The 22,855-nt window shown below is 42.5% G+C and overlaps 3 protein-coding genes across 6 annotated transcripts; 2 read left to right on the top strand and 1 right to left on the bottom strand.

The window, feature by feature from the left end:
* Positions 1 to 880: 880 nt before the first annotated feature.
* Positions 881 to 5,366, bottom strand: hus1 (HUS1 checkpoint clamp component). Its single transcript, XM_084340097.1, has 8 exons — positions 5,231 to 5,366; positions 4,432 to 4,559; positions 3,463 to 3,639; positions 2,980 to 3,087; positions 2,778 to 2,852; positions 2,549 to 2,648; positions 1,515 to 1,649; positions 881 to 1,294 (listed from the first exon to the last, which is right to left on the bottom strand). The coding sequence occupies exons 1-8, from the start codon at positions 5,280 to 5,282 to the stop codon at positions 1,212 to 1,214; spliced, it is 858 nt and encodes a 285-aa protein (XP_084196223.1). The 5' UTR covers positions 5,283 to 5,366; the 3' UTR covers positions 881 to 1,211.
* A 1,141-nt stretch (positions 5,367 to 6,507) lies between these two features.
* Positions 6,508 to 10,782, top strand: cidea (cell death inducing DFFA like effector a). 2 transcript variants are annotated; one of them, XM_084340100.1, is made up of 5 exons: positions 6,508 to 6,699; positions 8,432 to 8,567; positions 8,659 to 8,811; positions 9,446 to 9,618; positions 10,459 to 10,782. In XM_084340100.1, the coding sequence occupies exons 1-5, from the start codon at positions 6,632 to 6,634 to the stop codon at positions 10,577 to 10,579; spliced, it is 651 nt and encodes a 216-aa protein (XP_084196226.1). In that variant the 5' UTR covers positions 6,508 to 6,631; the 3' UTR covers positions 10,580 to 10,782. The 2 variants fall into 2 exon arrangements, with proteins under 2 accessions (XP_084196226.1, XP_084196227.1); XM_084340101.1 differs by having other exon boundaries at positions 10,477 to 10,782.
* A 944-nt stretch (positions 10,783 to 11,726) lies between these two features.
* Positions 11,727 to 21,986, top strand: tubb6 (tubulin, beta 6 class V). Of its 3 annotated transcripts, none has more exons than XM_084340076.1 (7): positions 11,727 to 11,895; positions 13,173 to 13,281; positions 13,829 to 13,939; positions 14,576 to 14,691; positions 15,310 to 15,438; positions 15,539 to 16,353; positions 20,036 to 21,986. In XM_084340076.1, the coding sequence occupies exons 1-7, from the start codon at positions 11,839 to 11,841 to the stop codon at positions 20,106 to 20,108; spliced, it is 1,410 nt and encodes a 469-aa protein (XP_084196202.1). In that variant the 5' UTR covers positions 11,727 to 11,838; the 3' UTR covers positions 20,109 to 21,986. The 3 variants fall into 3 exon arrangements, 2 of the variants coding, with proteins under 2 accessions (XP_084196202.1, XP_084196203.1); XR_014621138.1 differs by lacking the exon at positions 20,036 to 21,986 and adding an exon at positions 17,021 to 17,424 and having other exon boundaries at positions 11,729 to 11,895; positions 15,539 to 16,977; XM_084340077.1 differs by having other exon boundaries at positions 11,729 to 11,895; positions 15,539 to 16,375.
* The last annotated feature ends 869 nt before the right edge of the window (positions 21,987 to 22,855 follow it).

Here is a 22,855-nt window from a genome sequence, read left to right on the forward strand (position 1 = left end):
TCTATCTCTCTGCTCCAGTCTACTTCATTATCTATAAACACTACCAGGCATTAATAATGATCACTGCCCTGTTTCACAGCTCATTAATGTAAACTGTTATCATTCAGTCAGTTAAGAAGATAATCAAGCATTGATCTCATATGAATAACTTTAATTTTTGATTTGTTAAATCACCGTCAGAAGACCACCAGTGGGTGCTGTCCTCATGGACTGTTGACCTGCATGGAGCCAAAGCCCAGTCAGACGTCGTTGGTCATTACAACAACTACAGTCTACAAATATGCTGAAATATCTTCTGTGAACAAATATTCCTGGTATTAATACTACCAGACAGATTTTACCCAGTGAAGTAAAGGGTCAGTTCACACAAATCACATTTTTCTGCTTAGCAGAGCAGCATTGTATGGAAAGGGTCATAATTCATCTAAACTAGCACCTGCAGACATTTAATAATGACCTCAGCCCCATGAAACTCACAGCCAACACATTTATACTGTGATTACCCGACAAACCAAACTAACACAGCTCTGATCTCACCTGCTGTTTGTTTGAGCAGCTCAAAGTATGTACTCAGCCGTGACCTTATGATTCATTATTGGGATTCAAGCTCCAACATGTCTCGTTCATTATCAAGCACCCTGCAGAGTTTCAGCTAGAAGGTGTTTTTTCTTTTTTGACAGCCAATTAAAGGGTCAGTTCAACCAAATAACACTGCACATGCACAGTGTGTAGAAAGTCGACATCAGTTCTGGGACGTCCTGCCGCTGATGAGTTTCTCCAAAGGAAATCTTTGGAGGCTTTGAGCAGCACAAATGAAAATGAAACTCAGCTCACATCCACTGTGTTGTGTGGACGAGACAGCAACACAATGAAACCAAACTAAACACCAACAACACTTTTAATGCAGAACAAAACATTCTCACATAAATTATATAAACATGTTACATTTCCTGTCCAAATGATTGATAAATGAACATTTACCACCGTGTCCTTATTAATACCAAATGTCCGTGGGTCAAGTCTTCCTCAGTCTTCCTCAGTCTCATTAAAACGTAGGACAGACTCGCCGCCATCCACAGTTTTGTCTCATGGGTTCTGTGCAGGACATCAAACTCTGCCACGTGGAGAAACGCCTGAAACACGTTCACACGCCCATTTTTCATTTCCCAAAACTCAGAGAGAAGAAACAGCTCATGCCGTCTGCAGAGCGCCTACGCCACCGCCGGGATAAAGTACTGCAGCGACACGTCTTCATGCAGCAGAATCAGGTGGACGACCCTTTCATGGACGATATCTGTGGGGACAAGAGGACGGCGTCAAATCCTCGAGTGGAAGCAGAAGTACCACAGCACAGCATCAGTCAGTAACAGTGACGGTAGTTTCAACACATTCTCAGTGTCTGTGGAGTTTTTTATTATTATTTTGACAGTTCATGTTCAAATTAACATGAAATTGGATTTTAAAATAAAAAGTTGTCACACGTCGTCGGCACACAAATGGAAAAGTCAACTCACTGCACATGGCCTTGCTGGGGTTGACCTGCTGTCCCATGAGGAACTGCTGCAGCTTCCTGATGTCCACCCGGGCCTGGGCCATGGCCTCGGGGTCCCTGCTCTGAGACGGACCACCGTCCTGGGAGGCGTCATCACCTGCAGAGAGGGACGGAGGGAGATGAGGAGGACGAAAGGAGACAGAACGAAGACGCTGGAGCTGAACTAAAACCTGAACCACTGTGAGCGGAGAGACGGTTTTCATTTAACATTTAACCTGCTGATTAAAATACAAAATGAGGTCATCATCACATGAGACTGATCGGACCAACAACAGCCACCTCATTCATTTCAGTGGAGCTCTGCAGACTGAGGGATCCAGAAAACACTGGCTGAGGAATTAAACATACAGGACAACAAAACCTTCATATCAGAGCTCATGATCGTCCATCGAGCTCCGGTCCGGTCTGAGTCTGCTGAGAGACGTCAGGAGACAACAAACAGACATTTCAAATATTTAACACTTTTTGGTTACAGGAGTGTAGATGAAACACCAGACGTTGTTGGAAATCAATCAATTTTTCAAGGAGAATTTCAAGCACGTTCCTAATGAAGCATTTAAAAAATTTTCAAGGTTCTGTATGAACCCTGAATAAAAACAAAAGTGCCCCAAAAATATTACAAATAAGGTCAAATATGTTCACTGAAGAAGAAGAAGAAGAAAATCATACAGATAAACAAAAGGTTGTGAGGCTTGACTTAGGAACAACAATGCTATAAATTCAATTCTAACATGCTGATGTTAGAATTTGCTATTTTTTTCCAGGAATTTGGTCATAAATCAAAATAACGAACAAAATAAGATCATATACGTCATGATGGTGATAAAAGGATGAAGAGGAAAACCAAAGTCATCAATAAAATGTTTCTGTGGACAACATGGACGTGTTAATCAAACGTTACGGTGAAGTAAAGTGTGAAGTGAGGGATCATCCTCTGAGGACCACGACTGTGTGTCAGACTGACGGCTAAAAACAGGTGACAGGAACAGTTTTTACCCCACGGAGGGTTTCCCAGGTCTTTGAAGTGAGTGGTGACAGAGACCAGGTCCGTCTCGATCTTCAGGTTCATCTCTCCGTTCAGGTTGGCCTCCATCACCTGACACACACACACACACACACACACACACACACACACACACACACACACACACACACACACACACACTTTTCTTTACTTTAAATTCAGATCAGAAAATGTGTGAAGTCTGGAAAGATGCGATCGTACCAGGAAGTTGGAGAGGTTCTTCATTCTGTCCACGACGTTCTTCATCGTCTTCAGAGGAGGCAGGTAGATGCTGACCTGCGAGGACACACGTGTGAGCAGACGTCTTTCACGTCAGGTCACCTGACTTCACTTATCTCTGTCTGTGTGAACAGATCACGTCTCCACTGTTTGGTTGAAAACGCTTCATAGCGACGTCACTTACATCGAAGTCTGGCATGCTCGGCTCTTTGAACTCGTGCCAGAGTCTCCGGGGGATGACGTCAACCGGGACGTCGTGAGTGACGACCCTGCTGATGCTGGACAGGGTGGGCTGGACAGGACAGAAGGAGGACGTCACTCAGTTAGCTGTCTCAGAGCCTCTGAAGACATCACACAGTGTAAAGTGTAAAATTAACTGTTTCTTTCTACTTTCAGGCCAGAATTTAATTTTAGTTTTATAAATAATGTAAGTATAAAGCAAGAAATCTGTCCGTCTGTCTGTTAGGCTCAAACGTTTGTTGCTGAGGACCAGAAGAAGTTCAGTGTTGACTTTGGCGGGTTAGGGACAAGCGGGCGGCTGTGGCAGATTTTAAAATCGTAAATATAAAACACGTTTGATATTATCAGGCTGAATAAACGACACATTTTGAATGAAGTCCGGCTCGATGTCACTCTTCAGTGGTGTGTAAGTCGTCTACAGTCTCACCAGCTCGGCGGCGATGGTGAGGCAGGGGCAGTGCTTCTTGGTCAGTTTAAGTTTGACAGCCTTGGCGTTCTGGACCGTCTTCAGCGCTCTGGACAGGTTCTCTGGAGTCACCTCCAGACAGATCTCATTGTCCTCAGAGGACACGCCCTCCATCTGGTACTCATCGAAGACGTTGGCCTGCAGGGAGGAAGGACACACCGAGGGTCACTGATGATAATGAGCCATGCAGGTTAAAATACAGCGTGTCTCCACCACGTCTTTACAGAGACCTGTCTCCACCACGTCTTTACAGAGACCCGTCTCCACCACATCTTTACAGAGACATGTCTCCACCACGTCTTTACAGAGACCTGTCTCCATCACGTCTTTACAGAGACCTGTCTCCACCACGTCTTAACAGAGACCTGTCTCCATCACATCTTTACAGACACCTGTCTCCACCACATCTTTACAGAGACCTGTCTCCACCACATCTTTACAGTGACCTGTCTCCAACACGTCTTTACAGAGACCTGTCTCCACCACGTCTTAACAGAGACCTGTCTCCATCACATCTTTACAGACACCTGTCTCCACCACATCTTTACAGAGACCTGTCTCCACCACATCTTTACAGTGACCTGTCTCCATCACGTCTTTACAGAGACCTGTCTCCACCGCGTCTTAACAGAGACCTGTCTCCATCACATCTTTACAGACACCTGTCTCCACCACATCTTTACAGTGACCTGTCTCCACCACATCTTTACAGAGACCTGTCTCCACCACATCTTTACAGTGACCTGTCTCCATCACATCTTTACAGACACCTGTCTCCACCACATCTTTACAGTGACCTGTCTCCACCACGTCTTTACACAGACCTGTCTCCACCAGGTCTTTACAGACACCTGTCTCCACCACGTCTTTACAGAGACCTGTCTGTCTTCTTAGCGAAGGTGAAACATGTACCTGAACTGGAGCTCTTACCTGCGACAGCTCACACCACATGCTGACCCCTCCATTGGCCACTTTGCCCGAGAGGACGAAGAACAGGTTGTCTGGAGTCAGACGCAGGACACAGATCTTCGTCAGCTTTGAGATGGTGGTGATGACTCCTGGTGAGGACGAGCAGGAAGACAAATACAACTTCAACATGATTTAACTCAGCCAAAGATGGACTGTGCCTGATTAATCAGTGCTCTTTGGTTTTACTTATTAACTTTACTACGAAAACAACTTGTGATAATTTTTATATATTCTATTAATCTGTTTTTTTATGATAAACCTGAGAAAAGAAATATCGTTGCTCCAACTGCCCAGACTCATAATAAAGTCTGTGAACGTTACATTTTGTTGGACCATCAGAAAAAAACCTACATTATGAACAGAAATTGATTAATTTCCAATAATTCAATACATCAACAACAATATCTAGCTCCTGTGATAACAGATGACTCTTGGTTGAATCTGCTTCAATTTGAACTCTGGATTTTTCTTTAGTTCCAAACTTCATTGATTTTCTGGAGGATTCTGATCGTATTAATTAACGTTAACGTCAGTGCGAAAGTATCGATTTTGATTAAACTAAACGCATATTTCAGCCCCTGCTGTGAGCCGAACTGAGGACTTTTATAACACTTAACAGGCAGAATGAACGACACATGTTGAATGAAGTCTGGCTGATGTTTATTTGTCCGCAGAGAAATGTGAGTTTTCGCGCTGAAGTCTGGTGGAAGCTGACGGGTCAGCAGCGTCAGTGTGTCGGCGTGGAGCTGCAGAGACTCACGGGTGAAATGGTTCAGACACGCGACATCGATGATTTTTCCTCGAAACTTCATTTTAAGTTTTGACGCTTAATTTCACTTTATAGTCCGTGAGCAGCTCTTCCGGTCCGGGTTCCGGCGGGTGATTTGTTTGGTCCGTCCGCGTGAAAGGTCCGACGGAAACAGCGTTCATCTATAAACTGTTCCCGGGGATAATGAAGGTCAGCCAGAAGATATAATCAACAGGAAAAATAAATAAATAAATAATAATAATAATAATAATAATGATAATAATAATAATAATAATAATAATGATAATAATAATGTTGTTTTCCTTTTTGAGTCTGTAAAATATTTGATAATAAACAGCAGCCAATGAAAAAGTTAACACAATTTTTGTGTATTTTGTCTCTGTTGTTATAACTGTAGATAAAATAATGTTGTTTTCCTTATAAATGTAATACTTGTTATTATAGAGTCGCAGATTTAAATGCGGGCTGTTGAAGCTCAATAATAATTGAATCTATGTCACATTTTAAGCAGGTTTACTCTCTCTTCATATTGAGAACATGTTCCTGAGTGCAGAGTCCGTCATGCTGAAGCTCTGGTTCAGCTCAGGTGAGAAGATGAAGACTCACAGCATGAAGAGAGGCTGTGAGTGTGCTGCAGTAATACTGGTCTGTGTTTGTTGTAAGTCTCCGGATGACCTTTACTCTCAGGCAGTTACAAATAAAGGCTTGATTATTATTCACTCACCACATTAAAATGTTCCCTCTAATCTGTGAAACAGGAACAGCAGCTGGTTTCTGCTGTAAGCTCCTTAAGTCTCTGGAGCAGAGTCGCTCTGAAGGTTTTAGTTTCTCTGTGCTGGACACAAGAAACAACAGTGAGGAGAGAGAAGTGACTCATTACATGAGGAGATGAGCTGACGACACTCTCAGCTGTTTGTTCAGTACATCACATTAATACTTTATAGTCTACACAGAACAGAAATATTGTTTTTTTTTACTTCATTATATTAATTTATCTGACAGGGAAACAGGCCTGAGGCAGCTCTCCCTCCTATTGGTTCTCAGCCCTGATGAGTGACCAATCACAGACTGACTTGGAAAACTATCTTTAAACTGACAAACATCATCTGAGTGACTCATGACGCACCTCAGACAGGATCAATAGATGATCTGTCTCTCTACATCACTACCGGACAAAGCTTTGATCAAATAAGGTCCATGAGGGGGACCGGAAGGGGCGGGGCTTCAGCTCTCTATAAAGTGATGTCATTGAGCGGCTGTGTGCAGGTGATCAGACCCCGGAGCTGCAGCTGACCAGTCTCCTACACTCCTGTTCCTCCCGCTCACTGGCTGATCTGTTGATCCATTGATTGATCGATCTATTGATCTATTGATTGATTGATTGGCATCACAATGGCGCCGCTGTCCATCCAGTCTGGAGTGAAATACGCCAGAACTCTGCTGCCGGACTCTCTGATGAGGTGGGTGAACAGAACTCGTGCTGAATGTTGGTTTGATTCGCTAAAGTTAAAATAAAAAGGAGAAAAATCTTCTTAAATCTAAAGATTTGACGGATGTGGTGCGTAATTTGGCGCATCTGGAGTCCATGAAACCAGCCGTGCGTAAAGATGTTTCTGTGCTGAAAAGTCTCAGCAGCACCGCAGTGTGGATCCACTTTGTACTGACGTGGACGGCTGCAACAGAATCAGAACCGCACTGCTCAGAACGAGTAAGAACATTAGGATGTTTTAGTTTTTAACCGGTTCCACAAACACAACGTTTTTTTTCGTAACTCAGATACACACGACTCTCCAAGAGCAACACACTGAAGCCATAAACACACTGTTGGCAAAATACATGCACAAATGTCCCGAACTCCTTCTGAGTCGTGTGTACTCAGTAGTTCACTGATCCAGGCTCAGGTTACTGTGTTTGTGTCCGGAGGTTTAGACAAAGACACACGTTTAACACGTTTAACGACGACACTGACACACAAACATGATAAACCATCATTAATGTCCTCATGACTCCACTAATCAGGACTTAAGAGACTAAACTAAAAACAAGTCAGTGTCAGCAGCACAGAGCCATTGATCCACTTTCAGTGTCTGCCTCCAGGGACGTGCAGAGGTTTTGGGGCTCCAGAGAAAAAAGGCCCCCCACAATATTCAGGTTTCATTATTCTCTCTGCGTTACTCCAGTGATCCTGCTGACATGCAGCCGTGTGTGATCAATGACTCGTGTTGTTCAGCTTCCTGCTCGAAGACGTCAGAGTGACTTCACATGCATCCAACAACCTGCTGACACCAAAGTCTTTGATAATATTAAAAGTGTGTTTCTCCTCCTGAAGCGTCTCGACCTCAGCTCTGCAGCCTGTTGGCTGCTTTGTTGACAGTAAACAGGAAGCGGCTGTGTGTCGCACATTCATCTTCTGAATGTGTTGTTTCTCCAGACGACACTCGAAAACAAGAATGATACCGACACATCCCGCATGTCTGCATCGGGACATGCTGCGTAGGGAATGAAGCCGAATTAGGAAAATCCATCAGATTCAGAGTATTTTCATATTTTTGAGTCTCAGACTCTTTGAGACACTTTGAGGTGGTGACGTGTCTCAGTGAGTCTGTTCTGGTTTTAAAGCCTCACAGCAGCGAAGTGGACCAGTTCTGCTCGTCTGTACCCGCTTCAGTCATCAGATCCACATTATATTCATGATTATTGATAAAAATCTCATCGTGTTCATATATTAAGTACCAACAGTCGGCCCTACGATATAATCTAAATATTGATATCGAGGTATTTGGTCAAAAATTGTGATATTTGATTTTTGTCGTCCAGTCTGAGATTTAAAATATCTACATGTGTGTCATGTAATTTAATATGAAGGCCAGCTCCAGATGTGTATATCAATATTAATTAAGTATTTAATAAACTGAGGATGTTTGTGTGTCAGCTGTAAATAAATTTGAGGATTTGTTAGAAGAAGAAAAAGTGAGCGAGATGTTTTACTTCTACCTTCTCCTTTTCAAACTGTTACTTCTGTTTTTATTTTCCTTCATTCATTAATAATAATTCTGACTATTCAAAGAAACATTATAATGTTTGCTTGGAATTATGATTGTTCATATTGATGATTGTCATGATGATCAAATTACTGGTTCATGTAAAGTGGGCCTGAAGGTGTAATTAGATTCTGGTCCTCTGACCCGGCAGGTCCGTGTCAACAGTCCAGACCACCCTCTCTCGTCACGTCCTGCCCTCGGCTCAGCCTCGCTGTCTGAAGGTTTGCACCAGCGGCCGGAGGCGGCGAGCTCTGGAGGCGTCGTCTCTGGACGAGCTGCTGCTGCAGGTGGAGTCGTACTCGCACGTCTGATGTCAGACAGCTGCTTGTTAAATCCTCCGTACGTGGATCAGTGGTTTCCTTTTGTGTTGCGTCTCAGGCGGCGAGGGTGTTCATGCTTTCCTGCCACTTCCTGACTCTGGTCCTGGAGGAGGACGGGACCGTGGTGGACTCGGAGGAGTTCTTCCAGTCTCTGCCCGGCAACACGGCGCTGATGGTGCTGGAGAAGGGAGAGCTGTGGACGCAGAACAAGGTGAGCATCATGTCGGGAGATGATCCAGAAGAAGAAGAAGAAGAAGTCAGGATGAGACTCGACACTGCAGAAACATTTATTCATCAGCTCGTCTGTTAATTAATCCAAAGATAATTAACTACTTACATTAATCATTGAATTCATTTCTCAAGCCAAACTGTCAAACACTGTCTGGTCCCAGCTTGTTAAACATCACCAGACTCCATTAACAAATGTAGTGATTTTAAGAGTTGTTTCATGAGGAGGAACTGAACAAACTTTGTGAGGACAGACTCTGAATCATTGTCTCCTTGTTGTAAATTCAGCATTAAATGAAAACAGTAAGTTGTTTGTTTCCTTGTAAAAAGTGTCAGTTTGTGGCAGCATGGCTGCACCAGCCTGTCTGCTCTCTCCAGTTCCTCCACAGGAGGGCAGCATGTTCAAATGTTTTACACTCTGTTTGTGTCCACTTTAAAGGAACAGTTCACCCAGAAAGTGAAACTCAGTCATCGTCTCCTCCTGATGATATAAAGTGTCGTAGTCCACAGAACATTTCTGCAGCTTCACAGTAAAACAACTGAAGCAGCTGGAGACTTGATTTAAAACGGCTCCATGCAGCTCGTCCATCACATCCAGGTTTCATCTTCTGTCGCAGATCTTCCCGAGCTTCCGTCAGCCGAAGAAGAACGGGATCGCTAAACTGACCTTTGACCTCTACAAGCTGCACCCTAAAGACTTCCTGTGCTGCCTCGCCATCAAGGCCAAGCTGTATGAGATGTACTCGCTGTCCTACGACTTCAGGTGCACCAGGATAAAACACGTCCTCAGGTGAGTCCACCTCTGCTGGTACATTACAGAGTACATTTACTCCAGTTATTATGAAGAAACTGTACTTTACTTGAGTACTTCCTCACTGTTTCAACTGATCCACTGGACTAGTAACCACAGTATCACCAGACTCCCTTTAAAAAAATTGAACATTTTAAGAGTTGAGGAGAAACTTTATAAACTTTCACATGGCTGAAACTAATTGTGAATCATTGGTGCCTTGTAAATTCAGCATTAAATCAAAATTGGAAGGTGTTTCTTAACCACGATATCACCAGACTCCATTAACAAATAGTCTGATTGTAGGAGTTGTTGCATGAAGAGAAACTTTACCAACTATGTGAAACATCGTCTCTGACAGATTCTTGATTATTTGGGTCTTCTTCTAAATTCAGCATTTAATCCAACACACAGTCGTTTCTTTCCTTTAACAAACTGTTGTTTTGTTGCAGCGGAAGCTTTTCTCACCTGCCAACATTTAGCAGCTGTTTGAACACACTGTTTACACTGATTTCACCATTTACACTCAATTTATGAAAGAAGAAACATTTTATTGATCTAAACATGTCACATTTTACAAACACACTAAACAGTAACCAGTATAGGCGACTTCTTTGTCCCCAGACTCCCTTAACAAATGTGTCAGTTTAGTGAGTTGTTGAGTTGGAGACACTTTATAAACTGTGTGAAACTCTGTCTCTGACTGATTCTGACTGATTTGTTCCTTCTTGTAAATTCAGCAAATGTTCTGCATGAACTTCTTTCTGTCTTTGAGGAGAAACCTCCTCTTGAAGGTGATCTGTTGTCACCTGTCGGCTCTTCTCTCGGTGACTGATGCAGGTTGTGTTTTGCCGTCAGGTCGGTGCTGCGCTGCTTCACCTTCCTCACCAGACTGAGCGGTCAGCTGCTGCTCTACACGTCCTCATCGCTGCTGCAGCTCAGCGGAGACGACGACTGTTAGTGAACGTTTTCCTCCTGTTCAGCCTGTTTTATCTGCTTCTCCTCGTCCGTCTGGACACCGAGTGTTTTAGTTTGCCTGTCCGGTGAGATGTGAGTTTCTGCTGTGACGATTCGTTTTAACGCCAAAATAAAAAGTTTAGTTCTGATAAATTAAATTCTGACTGTGAATCAAATGAATTAATAAAAGATGAGTTTTCTAACTTCTCTGGATCTGTGAGGTTCTATAAAGCAGGAGGTCTCACTCTGTAGGTTTCCAGAAACCAGAAACCAGCAACAGAATACAGTTTATACAGTACATGTAAATATATATACTTTATTTGTAATCTCGATACTTAAGTACATTTAATATCAGATACTTTAAGACTTTTACTCGAGTACTGTTCATATGGTTGACTTTAACTTTTACCAAAGTAATATTTCTACACCACATCTTTACTTTTACTCGAGTATGACTGTTGAATACTTTTTACAGCACTGTTTACAGTGATGTAACTAAGTACATTTACTCAAGTACTGTACTTAAGTACAATTTAAGGTACTCATACGTTACTTGAGTATTTCCATTCTCTGCTACTTTATACTTCCACTCCACTAGGAGGCAAATGTTGTACTTTTTACTCCACTACATTTATTACTTTAGTTACTTTACATACGCAGTCAGTGAGCAGATGTTCTATAGTTCAGAACCAGAAGTGTTTCAGAGCTGTGAACTGTTTCAGAACCAGAACTTCAGAGCTGTGACCTGACGCCCTGACGCCTGCTGACCTCAGCAGCAGCTGACTGATGTCACACGTGGTCCTGACGCAGCAGCTCCTCCAGGTGTCGTCACGTCTCCAGTTTGTTCTGTGTGAACATCAGACCGGCACTGATGGAACAACTTAAAGTTCTACTGTGGTTCTGAAGCAGCATGTAATCTGTAAAGTAACTAGTTACTCTGGTAATCAAATACACGGTGAGTGGAAGTATAAAGTAGCAGAAAATAGAAATACTTCAGTAAAGTACATCAGAATTGTACTAAAGTTCAGTACTTGAGTAGATGTACTCGGTTACATTCCATCAGTAGGACACAGTGGTTTCGCTGAGGGGGACGGACTGGACCCATGGGTGCCCCCTCAGGGCGTGGTCGCGTGAACGCGCACGAGGAGGAGACGAAGCCGGCTGCGCGCTCCCGTGTGACAGACGCACGCCGACACCCAGCAGCGGAGCGCGGACACACGAGCAGAGCGCAGCCGGGACCAGAGACCGACACACGGAACCAACATGAGGGAGATCGTTCACATCCAGGCCGGACAGTGCGGGAACCAGATCGGGACCAAGGTAGGCCACAGACCGGGTCACCGCGAGCCGAACCCCCGCTGGGTTCTCCGCTATTTAGCGCGTGTCAGCGGTTCTACAGCCGCTTTACAGTCCTGAGTCCACCAGGGTCACTGAGCGGTTCCGATCAGAGGCCGAGTACATTTACTCAAGTACTCTGCTTCACTGGTACTTTACTTTGAGGCACTTGTACTTTATACTTCCTACTTTATTTTATCGACAAGCGACACAAAAAACACTGATTTTCTAATAATCAGTCGACCCATAGTACACAAATATATGTATAATATACTTTTACTTGTACTTTTGATACTTAAGTACTTCTAATATCAGATACTTTAAGGCTTTTACTCGAGTACTGTTCATTTGGGTGATATGAGTAATATTTTAACACCATATCTTTACTTCACCTCCAGTGTGACTTTGAGTACTTTCTAAAATGTAAAAGAATGTAAATAAATGTAATCGAGTACATTTACTCAAGCACTGAAGTACAATTTTGAGATACTTGTATTTATAATGGAGTATTTCCATTTCCTGTTACTTCACACTTCCACTCCAACACATTTCATCCTGATCCAGAATAAAACCTCGTGTCCTCGTTTCTGCTTTCTGTCTCGTTTCCATTAATCTGAAGATTTTAATTGATTTTTACTAAACGGATCAATAACAGATCAGACGGAGTTCAGCTGTGAGAGAACGAATGAGAGCAGTGAACTGATCTCTGATCTGTGATAAACTCCACACAGTGGTGAGGAGGAGTGAAGGGAGCTCAGAGCCACTGTGAGAGTATTCAAGGAATCTGACACACACACCACACACACACACACACCACACACACCACACACACCACACACACACACACACACACACACACACACACACTCTGACCACTCACACAACTATTCCAGTTTCTGGGCCGACAGTCGGAGGAGTGAACGTTGTTTCAAGAGAAACATGAGCAGAGCTGAACGAACAGTCAACAGGTCACGCTCTGTAACCCCAGAGGCTGCTGGGTAATGGAGTGTCACGCTCTGTAACCCCAGAGGCTGCTGGGTAATGGAGTGGCGTGACTGTGCGGACAGTAACTCAGCTGTGACGCAGCTTCTCAAACAGCAGGTTGTAAATAAAAGTAGAGACATGGCTGACATGTGTCAGTGAACGCACCACGCAGGCAGGAAGTCAGCTGCACAGACTGATCTCAGTTTCTTCTTCTTCTTCTTCTTCTTCTTCTTCTTCTTCTTCTTCTTCTTCTCTTCTCGCCGCTGTGACTCGGTCAGTTCTGGGAAGTGATCAGTGACGAGCACGGCATCGATCCTGCGGGGAGCTACGTGGGCGACTCGTCTCTGCAGCTGGACAGGATCAACGTCTACTACAATGAGGCCTCCTGTGAGTGCAACACAACAGCTGACTCACACTGACTCACACTGACTCACACACACTCACACACACTCAGGAGGTCTGCTGAGTGCATCCAGTACTGTGGAGTTAATAATACACTCATACATATTTTCTGTCATCATCATGTTTCAGAGCTCATTGTGTCAAATAAATTGAAACTTGAATGTTACTTTGTTATTTAAATTATTCTGAACCTTGAATAAAAATCCGATGTCGACCTCTGAGCGATAAGTTTGAGAAACTCCGTCCTACATGAAACTGTTAAACATCTACAGAAGACCCAAAAATGTTTTGCGAGGATCATTTTTCTCAGAGAATCTTCTACAAAAAACACTTGAATGACAAAAAGCATTCGTCCTTTTTCCCTGATTAAAAACAGGTTTGACAGATGATGTCGTGATATCAGTCACACTTCTAAAATTGATCCACTTTAACTCCTTTTTTTCAAACATCGGATGCTGGTAAGCGTCACGTGTTGGTAGAAACACGAGATAAAGGTTTTGTTGCCGTTAACGACTCTTCTGTGTTTGCGCAGCACATAAATACGTCCCCCGGGCCGTGTTGGTCGACCTGGAACCAGGAACCATGGACAGCGTTCGCTCGGGAGCCTTCGGGCAGCTCTTCAGACCAGACAACTTCATCTTCGGTAACTTTGGTTTATTTTACTCACTGATTCAGCTTTAACTTCTGATAATGACCGAAGACCTTCAGCTGGACTCTGACGACTATCTGGGTTGTTTCTGCTTCGTGTTCCTGATAAACCCTGTAAAAGAAGAAAGGTTAAGTTCATATTCAGATGCACTGATCCTACATCAGTGACACGCTCTCCCTTCTGTAGCTTGAGGACAGTCTCTGTCTGTGCTCAGCAGCGAGTCTCTAACTGAGTCTACAGCGACTTTATCAGAGCTTGTTCTGCAAAACTAGAAGCTAAAAGATCATTCTCTGAGAGTTCGTCACCATCAGAGACACTTTCTGCAGAGGACGGAGGAGCTGGAGAGCGATGAACCTTTCCAGCATTGTACAGTAAACAGTGAGAAGACTCCAGGGTTTGTTTAATAAACTGATGTCTGTGCAGCAGGAGAAGCAGGGAGGCTGTAGATCTCTCTGTCGGTCTTAAACACACACATGAAATCAAATCTAGCAGCTCCCCCGTCCTCCCTCTCCCCCGGCTGAGAAATGGGTCACCAGTCGAGAGTGTGTCTGCACGCACATTCCCATCTGTTGTGGCGATCGTTTTACAGTTCACAGATGGATTTTCTCTGTGCTGATTGGTTGTCTGCAGGTCAGACAGGTGCTGGGAACAACTGGGCCAAAGGTCACTACACGGAGGGGGCGGAGCTCGTGGACTCGGTCCTGGACATAGTGAGGAAGGAGTGTGAGCACTGCGACTGTCTCCAGGTGAAGATCGCTTCTGGTTTGATCGATATCAACACGTCAGGGAACATCATGAATGTTGCTCCAGGATCGTCACTGCTGTTCACTTATTTATACACAACACACTTATTATTTTCTTTTTTGATCTGTTTTCAGTTTGAAAGGGTTCAGGCAACAAAACTACCTGGTTAGGTTGAGGCTAACTTCTCTTGTGTGCATATTTTTCCGGTCTCTTTCCCGAGTCACAAACTTGTGATATTGCAAAAACATGAATGTTCAGCTGCAGTATTGGTCCTCAGAGGTTTTTATCCACCAGCAAGCTGACAATTCCCCATTTCCAAAGGTTTTTATATAATTGTTCAGACATTAACGGTTGTCTTAACAGCTCCTCAAAGTACTTTAACTTATTGTAGTAGTACTCCTGAGTATCAGACCTCAGAACTATTCGGGTTCATCAAAAACTGTCAAATACAGACAGTTGGCATCAAATGTAAATAGTAAATCTGTAGCTTCATTAGGTGAAGCTCACAGTAATGACTTGTCATAAGGGTCCTTTTAAAAACGCGTCTTACTTAAACTTCTAATACGTAAATATCTGGGAACAAAGTGTGACTCCCCATCTGACTGTACTTCTGCCTGTAGGGTTTCCAGCTGACTCACTCTCTGGGAGGCGGCACCGGCTCAGGTATGGGCACCCTGCTGATCAGCAAGATCCGGGAGGAGTACCCCGATCGGATCATGAACACCTTCAGCGTCATGCCCTCGCCTAAGGTATCAAAGAGAAGACCAGCTTGTCTTTTTGTCTCCTTGTTGCAAATTTTCCGTCACAGCTCAACACCTCGTCATATCTGTTGTTGTTTGATCCTTCCAGGTGTCAGATACCGTGGTGGAGCCCTACAACGCCACTCTGTCGGTCCACCAGTTGGTTGAAAACACAGACGAGACCTACTGCATCGACAACGAGGCCCTTTACGACATCTGCTTCCGCACGCTTAAACTCACCACACCCACGTACGGCGACCTCAACCACCTGGTGTCGGCCACCATGAGCGGCGTGACGACCTCGCTCCGTTTCCCCGGGCAGCTCAACGCAGATCTTCGCAAGCTGGCCGTCAACATGGTGCCTTTCCCCAGACTGCACTTCTTCATGCCAGGATTTGCTCCCCTGACAGCACGAGGGAGCCAGCAATACCGAGCGCTTACCGTTCCCGAGCTCACCCAGCAGATGTTCGACGCCAGGAACATGATGGCAGCCTGCGACCCTCGCCACGGACGATACCTGACCGTCGCCACCGTCTTCCGCGGGCCCATGTCCATGAAGGAAGTGGACGAGCAGATGCTGAATGTCCAGAACAAGAACAGCAGCTACTTTGTGGAATGGATCCCCAACAACGTGAAGGTGGCCGTCTGCGACATCGCTCCCCGGGGCCTCAAGATGGCCGCCACCTTCATCGGCAACAGCACGGCCATCCAGGAGCTGTTCAAGAGGATTTCGGAGCAGTTCTCGGCCATGTTCCGCCGAAAGGCTTTCCTGCACTGGTTCACGGGCGAAGGCATGGATGAGATGGAGTTCACCGAGGCGGAGAGCAACATGAACGACCTGGTGTCCGAGTATCAGCAGTACCAGGAGGCCACCGCCAACGACGGCGAGGAGAACTTTGAGGACGAGGAGGACGACATCGTTGAGTAAGGAGACCGAACAAGACCGGTAAAACTCTGAGAACACTGGTAGAACAATCAGTTGGCGTCAGGAAAATAACATAGTCCAATCTTTTAGCTCTGAAACAGTCGCTGAGCCACACGGCGGTAAACTAATCACTAACCCTAACAAGAAAATATTAAACGTCGCCAAAGCTTGAAAGTGATTCAGTCAATCATAGAAAAACTTGTGAACCTGCAAACCAAAGCTTACAAATCAAATGACTGCAGTCTAACAAAAACCTTGGCTCAGACTTTCAGGTGTGAAAAGCCTTTAAATCACTTCATGACCAACTTCAAACTTATAGATATAAATTAATATCGAACTTGTGCGTGTTTTTGAAATGAGGGACTCAAATTTTGAAACGTATTTGTTTTCATTGTCTGACCAGAAATCAACCACCGACCACGTTCTTTCTCGAAGTTTAACCTCGTAGTTTCAGCGTCACCAAACTTCAGAGATCCTTTTTGTGAAGAAAGTAGATTTTTGAGTCTCATTCCAAACTCGTCAAAAACTGACGCTCTGGGATTGTAGGTCGGTTCAGCCGCCATCCCAAAGTCTCAAAAAATCAACTTTTCTTACTAATAGGACTTCTAAGTTCTGTATCGTAGGCAACTGGACTTGTTTCAGTTTGTTGAAGACGTTTCACCTCAGGTGAAACGTCTTCAACAAACTGAAACAAGTCCAGTTGCCTACGATACAGCACCTAGAGGTACCAGGACCTGGAGGACTGAGAACCTTCTTCAACATCTTACCTAAAGACAGAAGCGTCAGACGGTGGTGACAAATGACCCATTTTGTTGCTTGAATATGTGCTAACAACACAAAATGTTTGAAAGCAGTTGGTAAAATAATTAAATAATGTAACAGGTGTCATCAATGCACCGACAGACACAAGACACTGAAGTAGAAAGACGAGACACGTGATCCTGATCAGCTGTTTCTGGACCGGACTGTGTTTGACTGTTTGTTGTTTCAAACTGTGATTTTTGTACATGTGAACGTCTCGAGAGGCTGAAGGTTGAAATAAAAGCTTCTTTGGAGGCCGGACGCTGTGATGTCGACCGTGTCTGTGGTCTTTATCTGTGCTGTACTCTGTCCTGCTGCTGTGTGTTTATGTTGTACATAAACTTCTTTATGTTTAATTATACACGAGGTTTATTCTTATTAGCAGTCACCTCAGATATAAAACAGTCTGGAGCTTCACCAACTGACTGGAGAGCCACATGGAGGTAAAAAGTAAGTCGTACTTCATGTTGACTTCTGACTTTCTATATGAATAGTACTCGAGTAAAAGTCTTAAAGTATCTAATATTAAATGTACTTGAGTATCAAAAGGATAAAAAAATTAACTATACATATTTAAATGTACAGTATGTACAGTATATGCTGTATACTATGAGTCAAGGATTATCAGATCTGATGAGCTGCTTTTGTGCTGATGCAGCATGTAATCTGCAAAGTAACTAGTAACTAAAGTAAAGAGTGCGTTAGGACACTAATGTCAGTTTGAGTAATTACAAGTGAAAGGAATAAAAGTGATGAAACAGGAAGAATCAGAGAGAAAGGAGGAAAGAAAACAGTAGTGCAGATAGAGAGATAAATAAAAGAGTGAAGTCGATGATCAGAAGACGACGTGAGGAATTAAAACAGATGAAGAGCAAAAAAGGACAGAAAATCCATTAAAGGTGACTCGAGGTTGTTGAGATGGTTTCAGAAGCTCAACGCCGGCGATAAACTGATGTGTTGAGGTTTCAGTCACCTCGCTGACATGATGACGCGTCAGACAGCAGAGAGACAATCAGGACGTTAATCTCTCGTCCAGCGTCGAGTGTGAGACTTGATTTCCCAGCAGTTCTGTTTGTGTTGAGGATTATGTGCTGACCGTCGCTGTCAAAGACAAAACCGCTGCTCTCATGTCTGTGGAGCTCAGCTGATGTCTGTGCATCTATTCTCCATCGCTGGCTCTTTGTTTCTCTGCAGCGCGGTGCCGTCAGCAGCCTGACGGTGCAGTCAGCTGCTGGTTAGAGCACCGGTGTGTCCTCGCTCCCCCACAGGCCGTTAAAGGTGCACTACGTAGATTTACAGAAGATTTTAATATTTACAGTATTAATGAGGTGATAACACAAACTGTCTCCATCAGTGAATAAACGAGCTGCTCTCAGAGGAGAATAAGAACCTGAACACTGTCTGAAGCTGGAGAGGTGGCAGGGTCCGCCACATGTAAACAAAGTCAAACAGTGTAAACTGTGTTGTCCTTTAAGGTCGGTTTGTTTATGCAGTTTATTCAGTCATGAGCCACTGAAGATCTTTGATTCGACAATAAATCAATAATTTAAAAAATGGAGCACGTAATCTGTAAAGTAACTAGTAACTAAAGTTATCAAATAAATGGAGTAGAGTAAAAAATACAATATTTGCCTCCATAATGTAGTGGAGTGGAAGTATGAAGTAGCAGGAAATGGGAATACTCAAGTAAATTACAAATACCTCAAAATTGTACTCAGGTACTTGAGTAAATGTACTTAGTTACATTCGATCACTGCATTAAGTGTTGTACCCAACAGTCATACTCGAGTAAAAGTAAAGATATGGTGTTAAAATATTACTTACTACTAAATGATACATATACTTCTGATAAATACTGGACACTACGGATCTATTGATGATCAGAATGATTTTGTCTGATTGATGATAAAATAATGAATTTAAAAATGTGATTTTTCTCTTCTGATTATAATTATTCCCTAAAAACTACAGACTGCTCCTTTAAAGTGAGAAATCAGTTTGGGTGCAGGGCCAAGGAGTGCGTGTGTGTGTGTGTGTGTGTGTGTGAGTGTGTGTGTGTGTGTGTGCGTGTGTGTATGAGAGAGAGTGTGTCTGTGTGTGTGTGTGTGTGTGAGAGAGTGTGTGTGTGTGTGTGACATATGTGTGTGCGTGTGTGTGATATGTGTGTGATGTGTGTGTTTGTGTCTGTGTGTGTGTGATATGTGTGTGTGTGTGTGTGATATGTGTGTGTGTGTGTGATATGTCCAGCTGTTGTCTCGTCAGGAATGCAGCTGGGACAGAAATAATTCTGACCCGTGTCTTCGGTGGACGCAGAGATCCGACCCGCTCGTGTAGAACAGCTGCACTATGTGTTGTTTGGTTCCTGGTCAACACTGAAGTTCTACCAGCATTCGTCAGAACCACAACACGAACCGACAACATGGCGGCTCATTTGTCCTCAGGCTCACGGTGCGATCAGACCAAACCAGGGGACTTTTAACACGTCTACATTTCACACAAAGATGCAAACGGACATGAATTTGTGTCTTTTCAGGAAAAACGCAAACATGCAAACTTTGCGTTTTTCCATGAGTTGACAATATTGAATTTTCAGAGAAAAATTCACGTCCGTCGACGGGTTTTACAAAGTACTGCTGCTCAGTCAGGTGCAGATCCAGACCTTCTGGAGGAATCACCACCTGGAGTCACATCACATCAGACAAACCACCGAACATTAAAGCCGTCTGACACTGAGATGAATCTTCTGACTGTAGCGTAGATAAACACTCGCGCTCGCAGCCTGAAGTCAAACGTTCACGTTCACGGCTTCTGCTCGCTGCTTCTGTCTGAAGTTTCTCGAGGATCTGATGTAACTGAGTTTCACCTCTGTTCCTCCAACAGGAGCTGGCCTGCAGAGCAGCAGCTGGACGAGCCAATCACAGAGCAGGAAGACAACTTCAGCCCAATCGATTAGAGGCAGAGGCGGGTCGTCGCTTCCTGCAGAGTTACACTTCCTGTTGTTTTTAAAGGTTTAGACACTGTGTGAGTTACAGGAGCAGCTGTGTTTAATCACCGCTGATGTAAGAAATGTCGACAGTTTAAATTCAACTGGAACAAGAATTCATGTTTTTACTGAAGAACGTGTCCAAACTTCAGCCCGACCCCAGAGAGACGGCCGATCCTGGACCGCGTGAAAACCACTTTGTATTATTGGTGTTTCAGCTTTTACAGTGATCAACAGTTTAGTTTAACTCCAACATGTTACCGTGTTAGCAGCAGGAGAAAACTCGTCACTGTGCTTAAACTCACATGAATAACACAGTTAAATAACCGTTTTTCTCTATGATGTTTGGCGCAGAGAGGCTGTTATTGTCCTCATGTATTTTTATTTGGTCGGATCGATTTATTTTGTTGATGTAGAATTAAAACAAACAGGATTCTCAGCTTTGCTTTTTTTATTTGTAGTGATGATTTTACAAAACTCATTTTAGTGGAGCTGAACACTCAGAACAAACTCCACCGTGTGTTTACATATTCCTCCTAAAATCAATTAATAAATAAATAAATTTCTCAATAAAAAAGTCAACGTGTCATTAAATGCACCAAAAATAAAATCAAGATCGAATTTAGGCATTTATTAATTTATGAAAAGTGACGTACATTTAATTTGCTTCTGTATTAATTCACCTTTTCTACATACTTATTGTTTTTTACCATTTAATTCATGTATCTATTCATTTTTTAAATGTATTTATTTATTTTATTTACATATATTAATGTATTAATTTGCAAAGAAAATACAGAAATATATATGTAAAACAAAATAATTCATGAATGAATAAATTCATAAATAAAATGGAAAAGTGAATAAATATGGGAAAAATTACAAAGTAAATAAAGACAGAAGTAAATTAAAACAAAAATATCAATTCATGTCTTTTTAAAACACATTTTAAAATAAATTTATTTATTTATTTGCATATTTATTTCTGGATCGTTTCCTCTTTGTATTTTGCAAAATATTACATAAACATTTATTTTTGTATATATTTATGTGTTATTTTACAAAATGAAAAGTGATAACCATCCAGAAATAAATATGCAAATAAATAAATACATTTAAAAATAAATATATTCATAAAATGAACAATTAGATGAAGCAAAACAAAACAGAAACATTCATTTATGTCACGTTTTATAAAATAATTACGTCCTTCATTTATTATTAGATCATTTTTGGTGCTTTTAACGACATAATAATTTATTTATTGGATTATTTATTTATCCATTCTTGATTTTGGCGGCCTCGGTCCTCCATATGAGTTCACATTTCTCTGTTGGTTCAGACTGAAGATTTGTTTTCTGGGTGTTTTTAATGTTTGAACAGAAATGTAAACCTGCAAAATAATAAATAAAAACAAACATTAACTGCTTGAAGTTTTTATGTTTGTCAGTGACTCACAGCTGCTGCTGAACAACACGGGCTCATCGTGACCTCTAGTGGTCACAACGAGGAACTGCACCACACAGGTGAGAGCCGCATGAGCAGCACATGGAGGCATAAAAGCTTCAGACACAGATAAACGTTCAACATAAAGCAGGAAATCACAAAATGAAAAACCTAAACTGTGACAGAGTAACAATCAGACTGTAAAACAAACAGGAAGTTCATCTCTTTCATCAACATTAGTACAGTTTAATGTTGCGTTAATTCAACTTTGACTGCTCCTTTAAAAGTTAAGTGCAGTTTTTATCATTAAAGGAAGTTTCAGCAGAATATTCTTCTCAGTTTCCATTTGGAGCATTTTCACTGAAGAACTGCAAATTTATGAGAAATATGCACATTTAATAACTTTACACATAAACTAATAAAATGGGAAATTAAATGCAAAATAAATAAATACAGGAAATTTTACAACGGTAAATAAACACAAGCAAATGAAAACAGAAATTATAATTTATGTCACATTTCATTTCCATTTTATTAATAAATAAATAAATAAAATAAATAAAAATAAATAAATACAAATAAATTATTTGCATATTCGGGTTTTCTCTTTGCATTTGGTAAAACAAAACATAAAAATGTATCAACTTATCTACCTTTATATTTATGAATTATTAAGCAAAATGAAAAGTGAGAAACATCCACAAATAAATATGGAAATAAATAAATTTAAATACATGAATTAAACAGAAATGTAAACAAACACTGTGGAAATGAAAATGTTAATGCAGTAACTTTTTTCAGTTGATATCTTCAGTTTCTCCTGCAGACCTGCACGTTCACAGTATTTATAATAAAGGTACGTTGGTGCAGTTAAAGTCTGTTTTCTTAACGAAGCCCTGAAACACGACTGAACCGACCGGCTTCTCTCTTCATCACCTGTAACTTGATCTTCTGTTTCCCTCCTCTCCTCAGGTCAGCCTGTAGTTGTGACGAGCAGCCACCAGGAGGAGCTGCAACACAACTCAGTGGATCAACCGTCTGACTGACAAACGTCACTGAAGATCGGAGCATCAGCAGCAGCCTGACGTCACCTGTTCGTGTGTCCTCCAGTGAAGAAGCACACGTGTACTCTGATGAATCATTTCTGTTCCTCCTGATTTGAGCATGAAAAGTTCTCCTCTCACAAATTCACCTCAAACTGAACTTCAGGAAACACGAAGGTGAAACTCTGAGACATTCGCTCCGTCAGCAGCTTCTCTATGTGTTTTTAG

The sequence above is a fragment of the Pagrus pagrus genome, assembly GCF_965226575.1.
Source record: "Pagrus pagrus genome assembly, chromosome: 20".
Taxonomy (NCBI): domain Eukaryota; kingdom Metazoa; phylum Chordata; class Actinopteri; order Spariformes; family Sparidae; genus Pagrus; species Pagrus pagrus.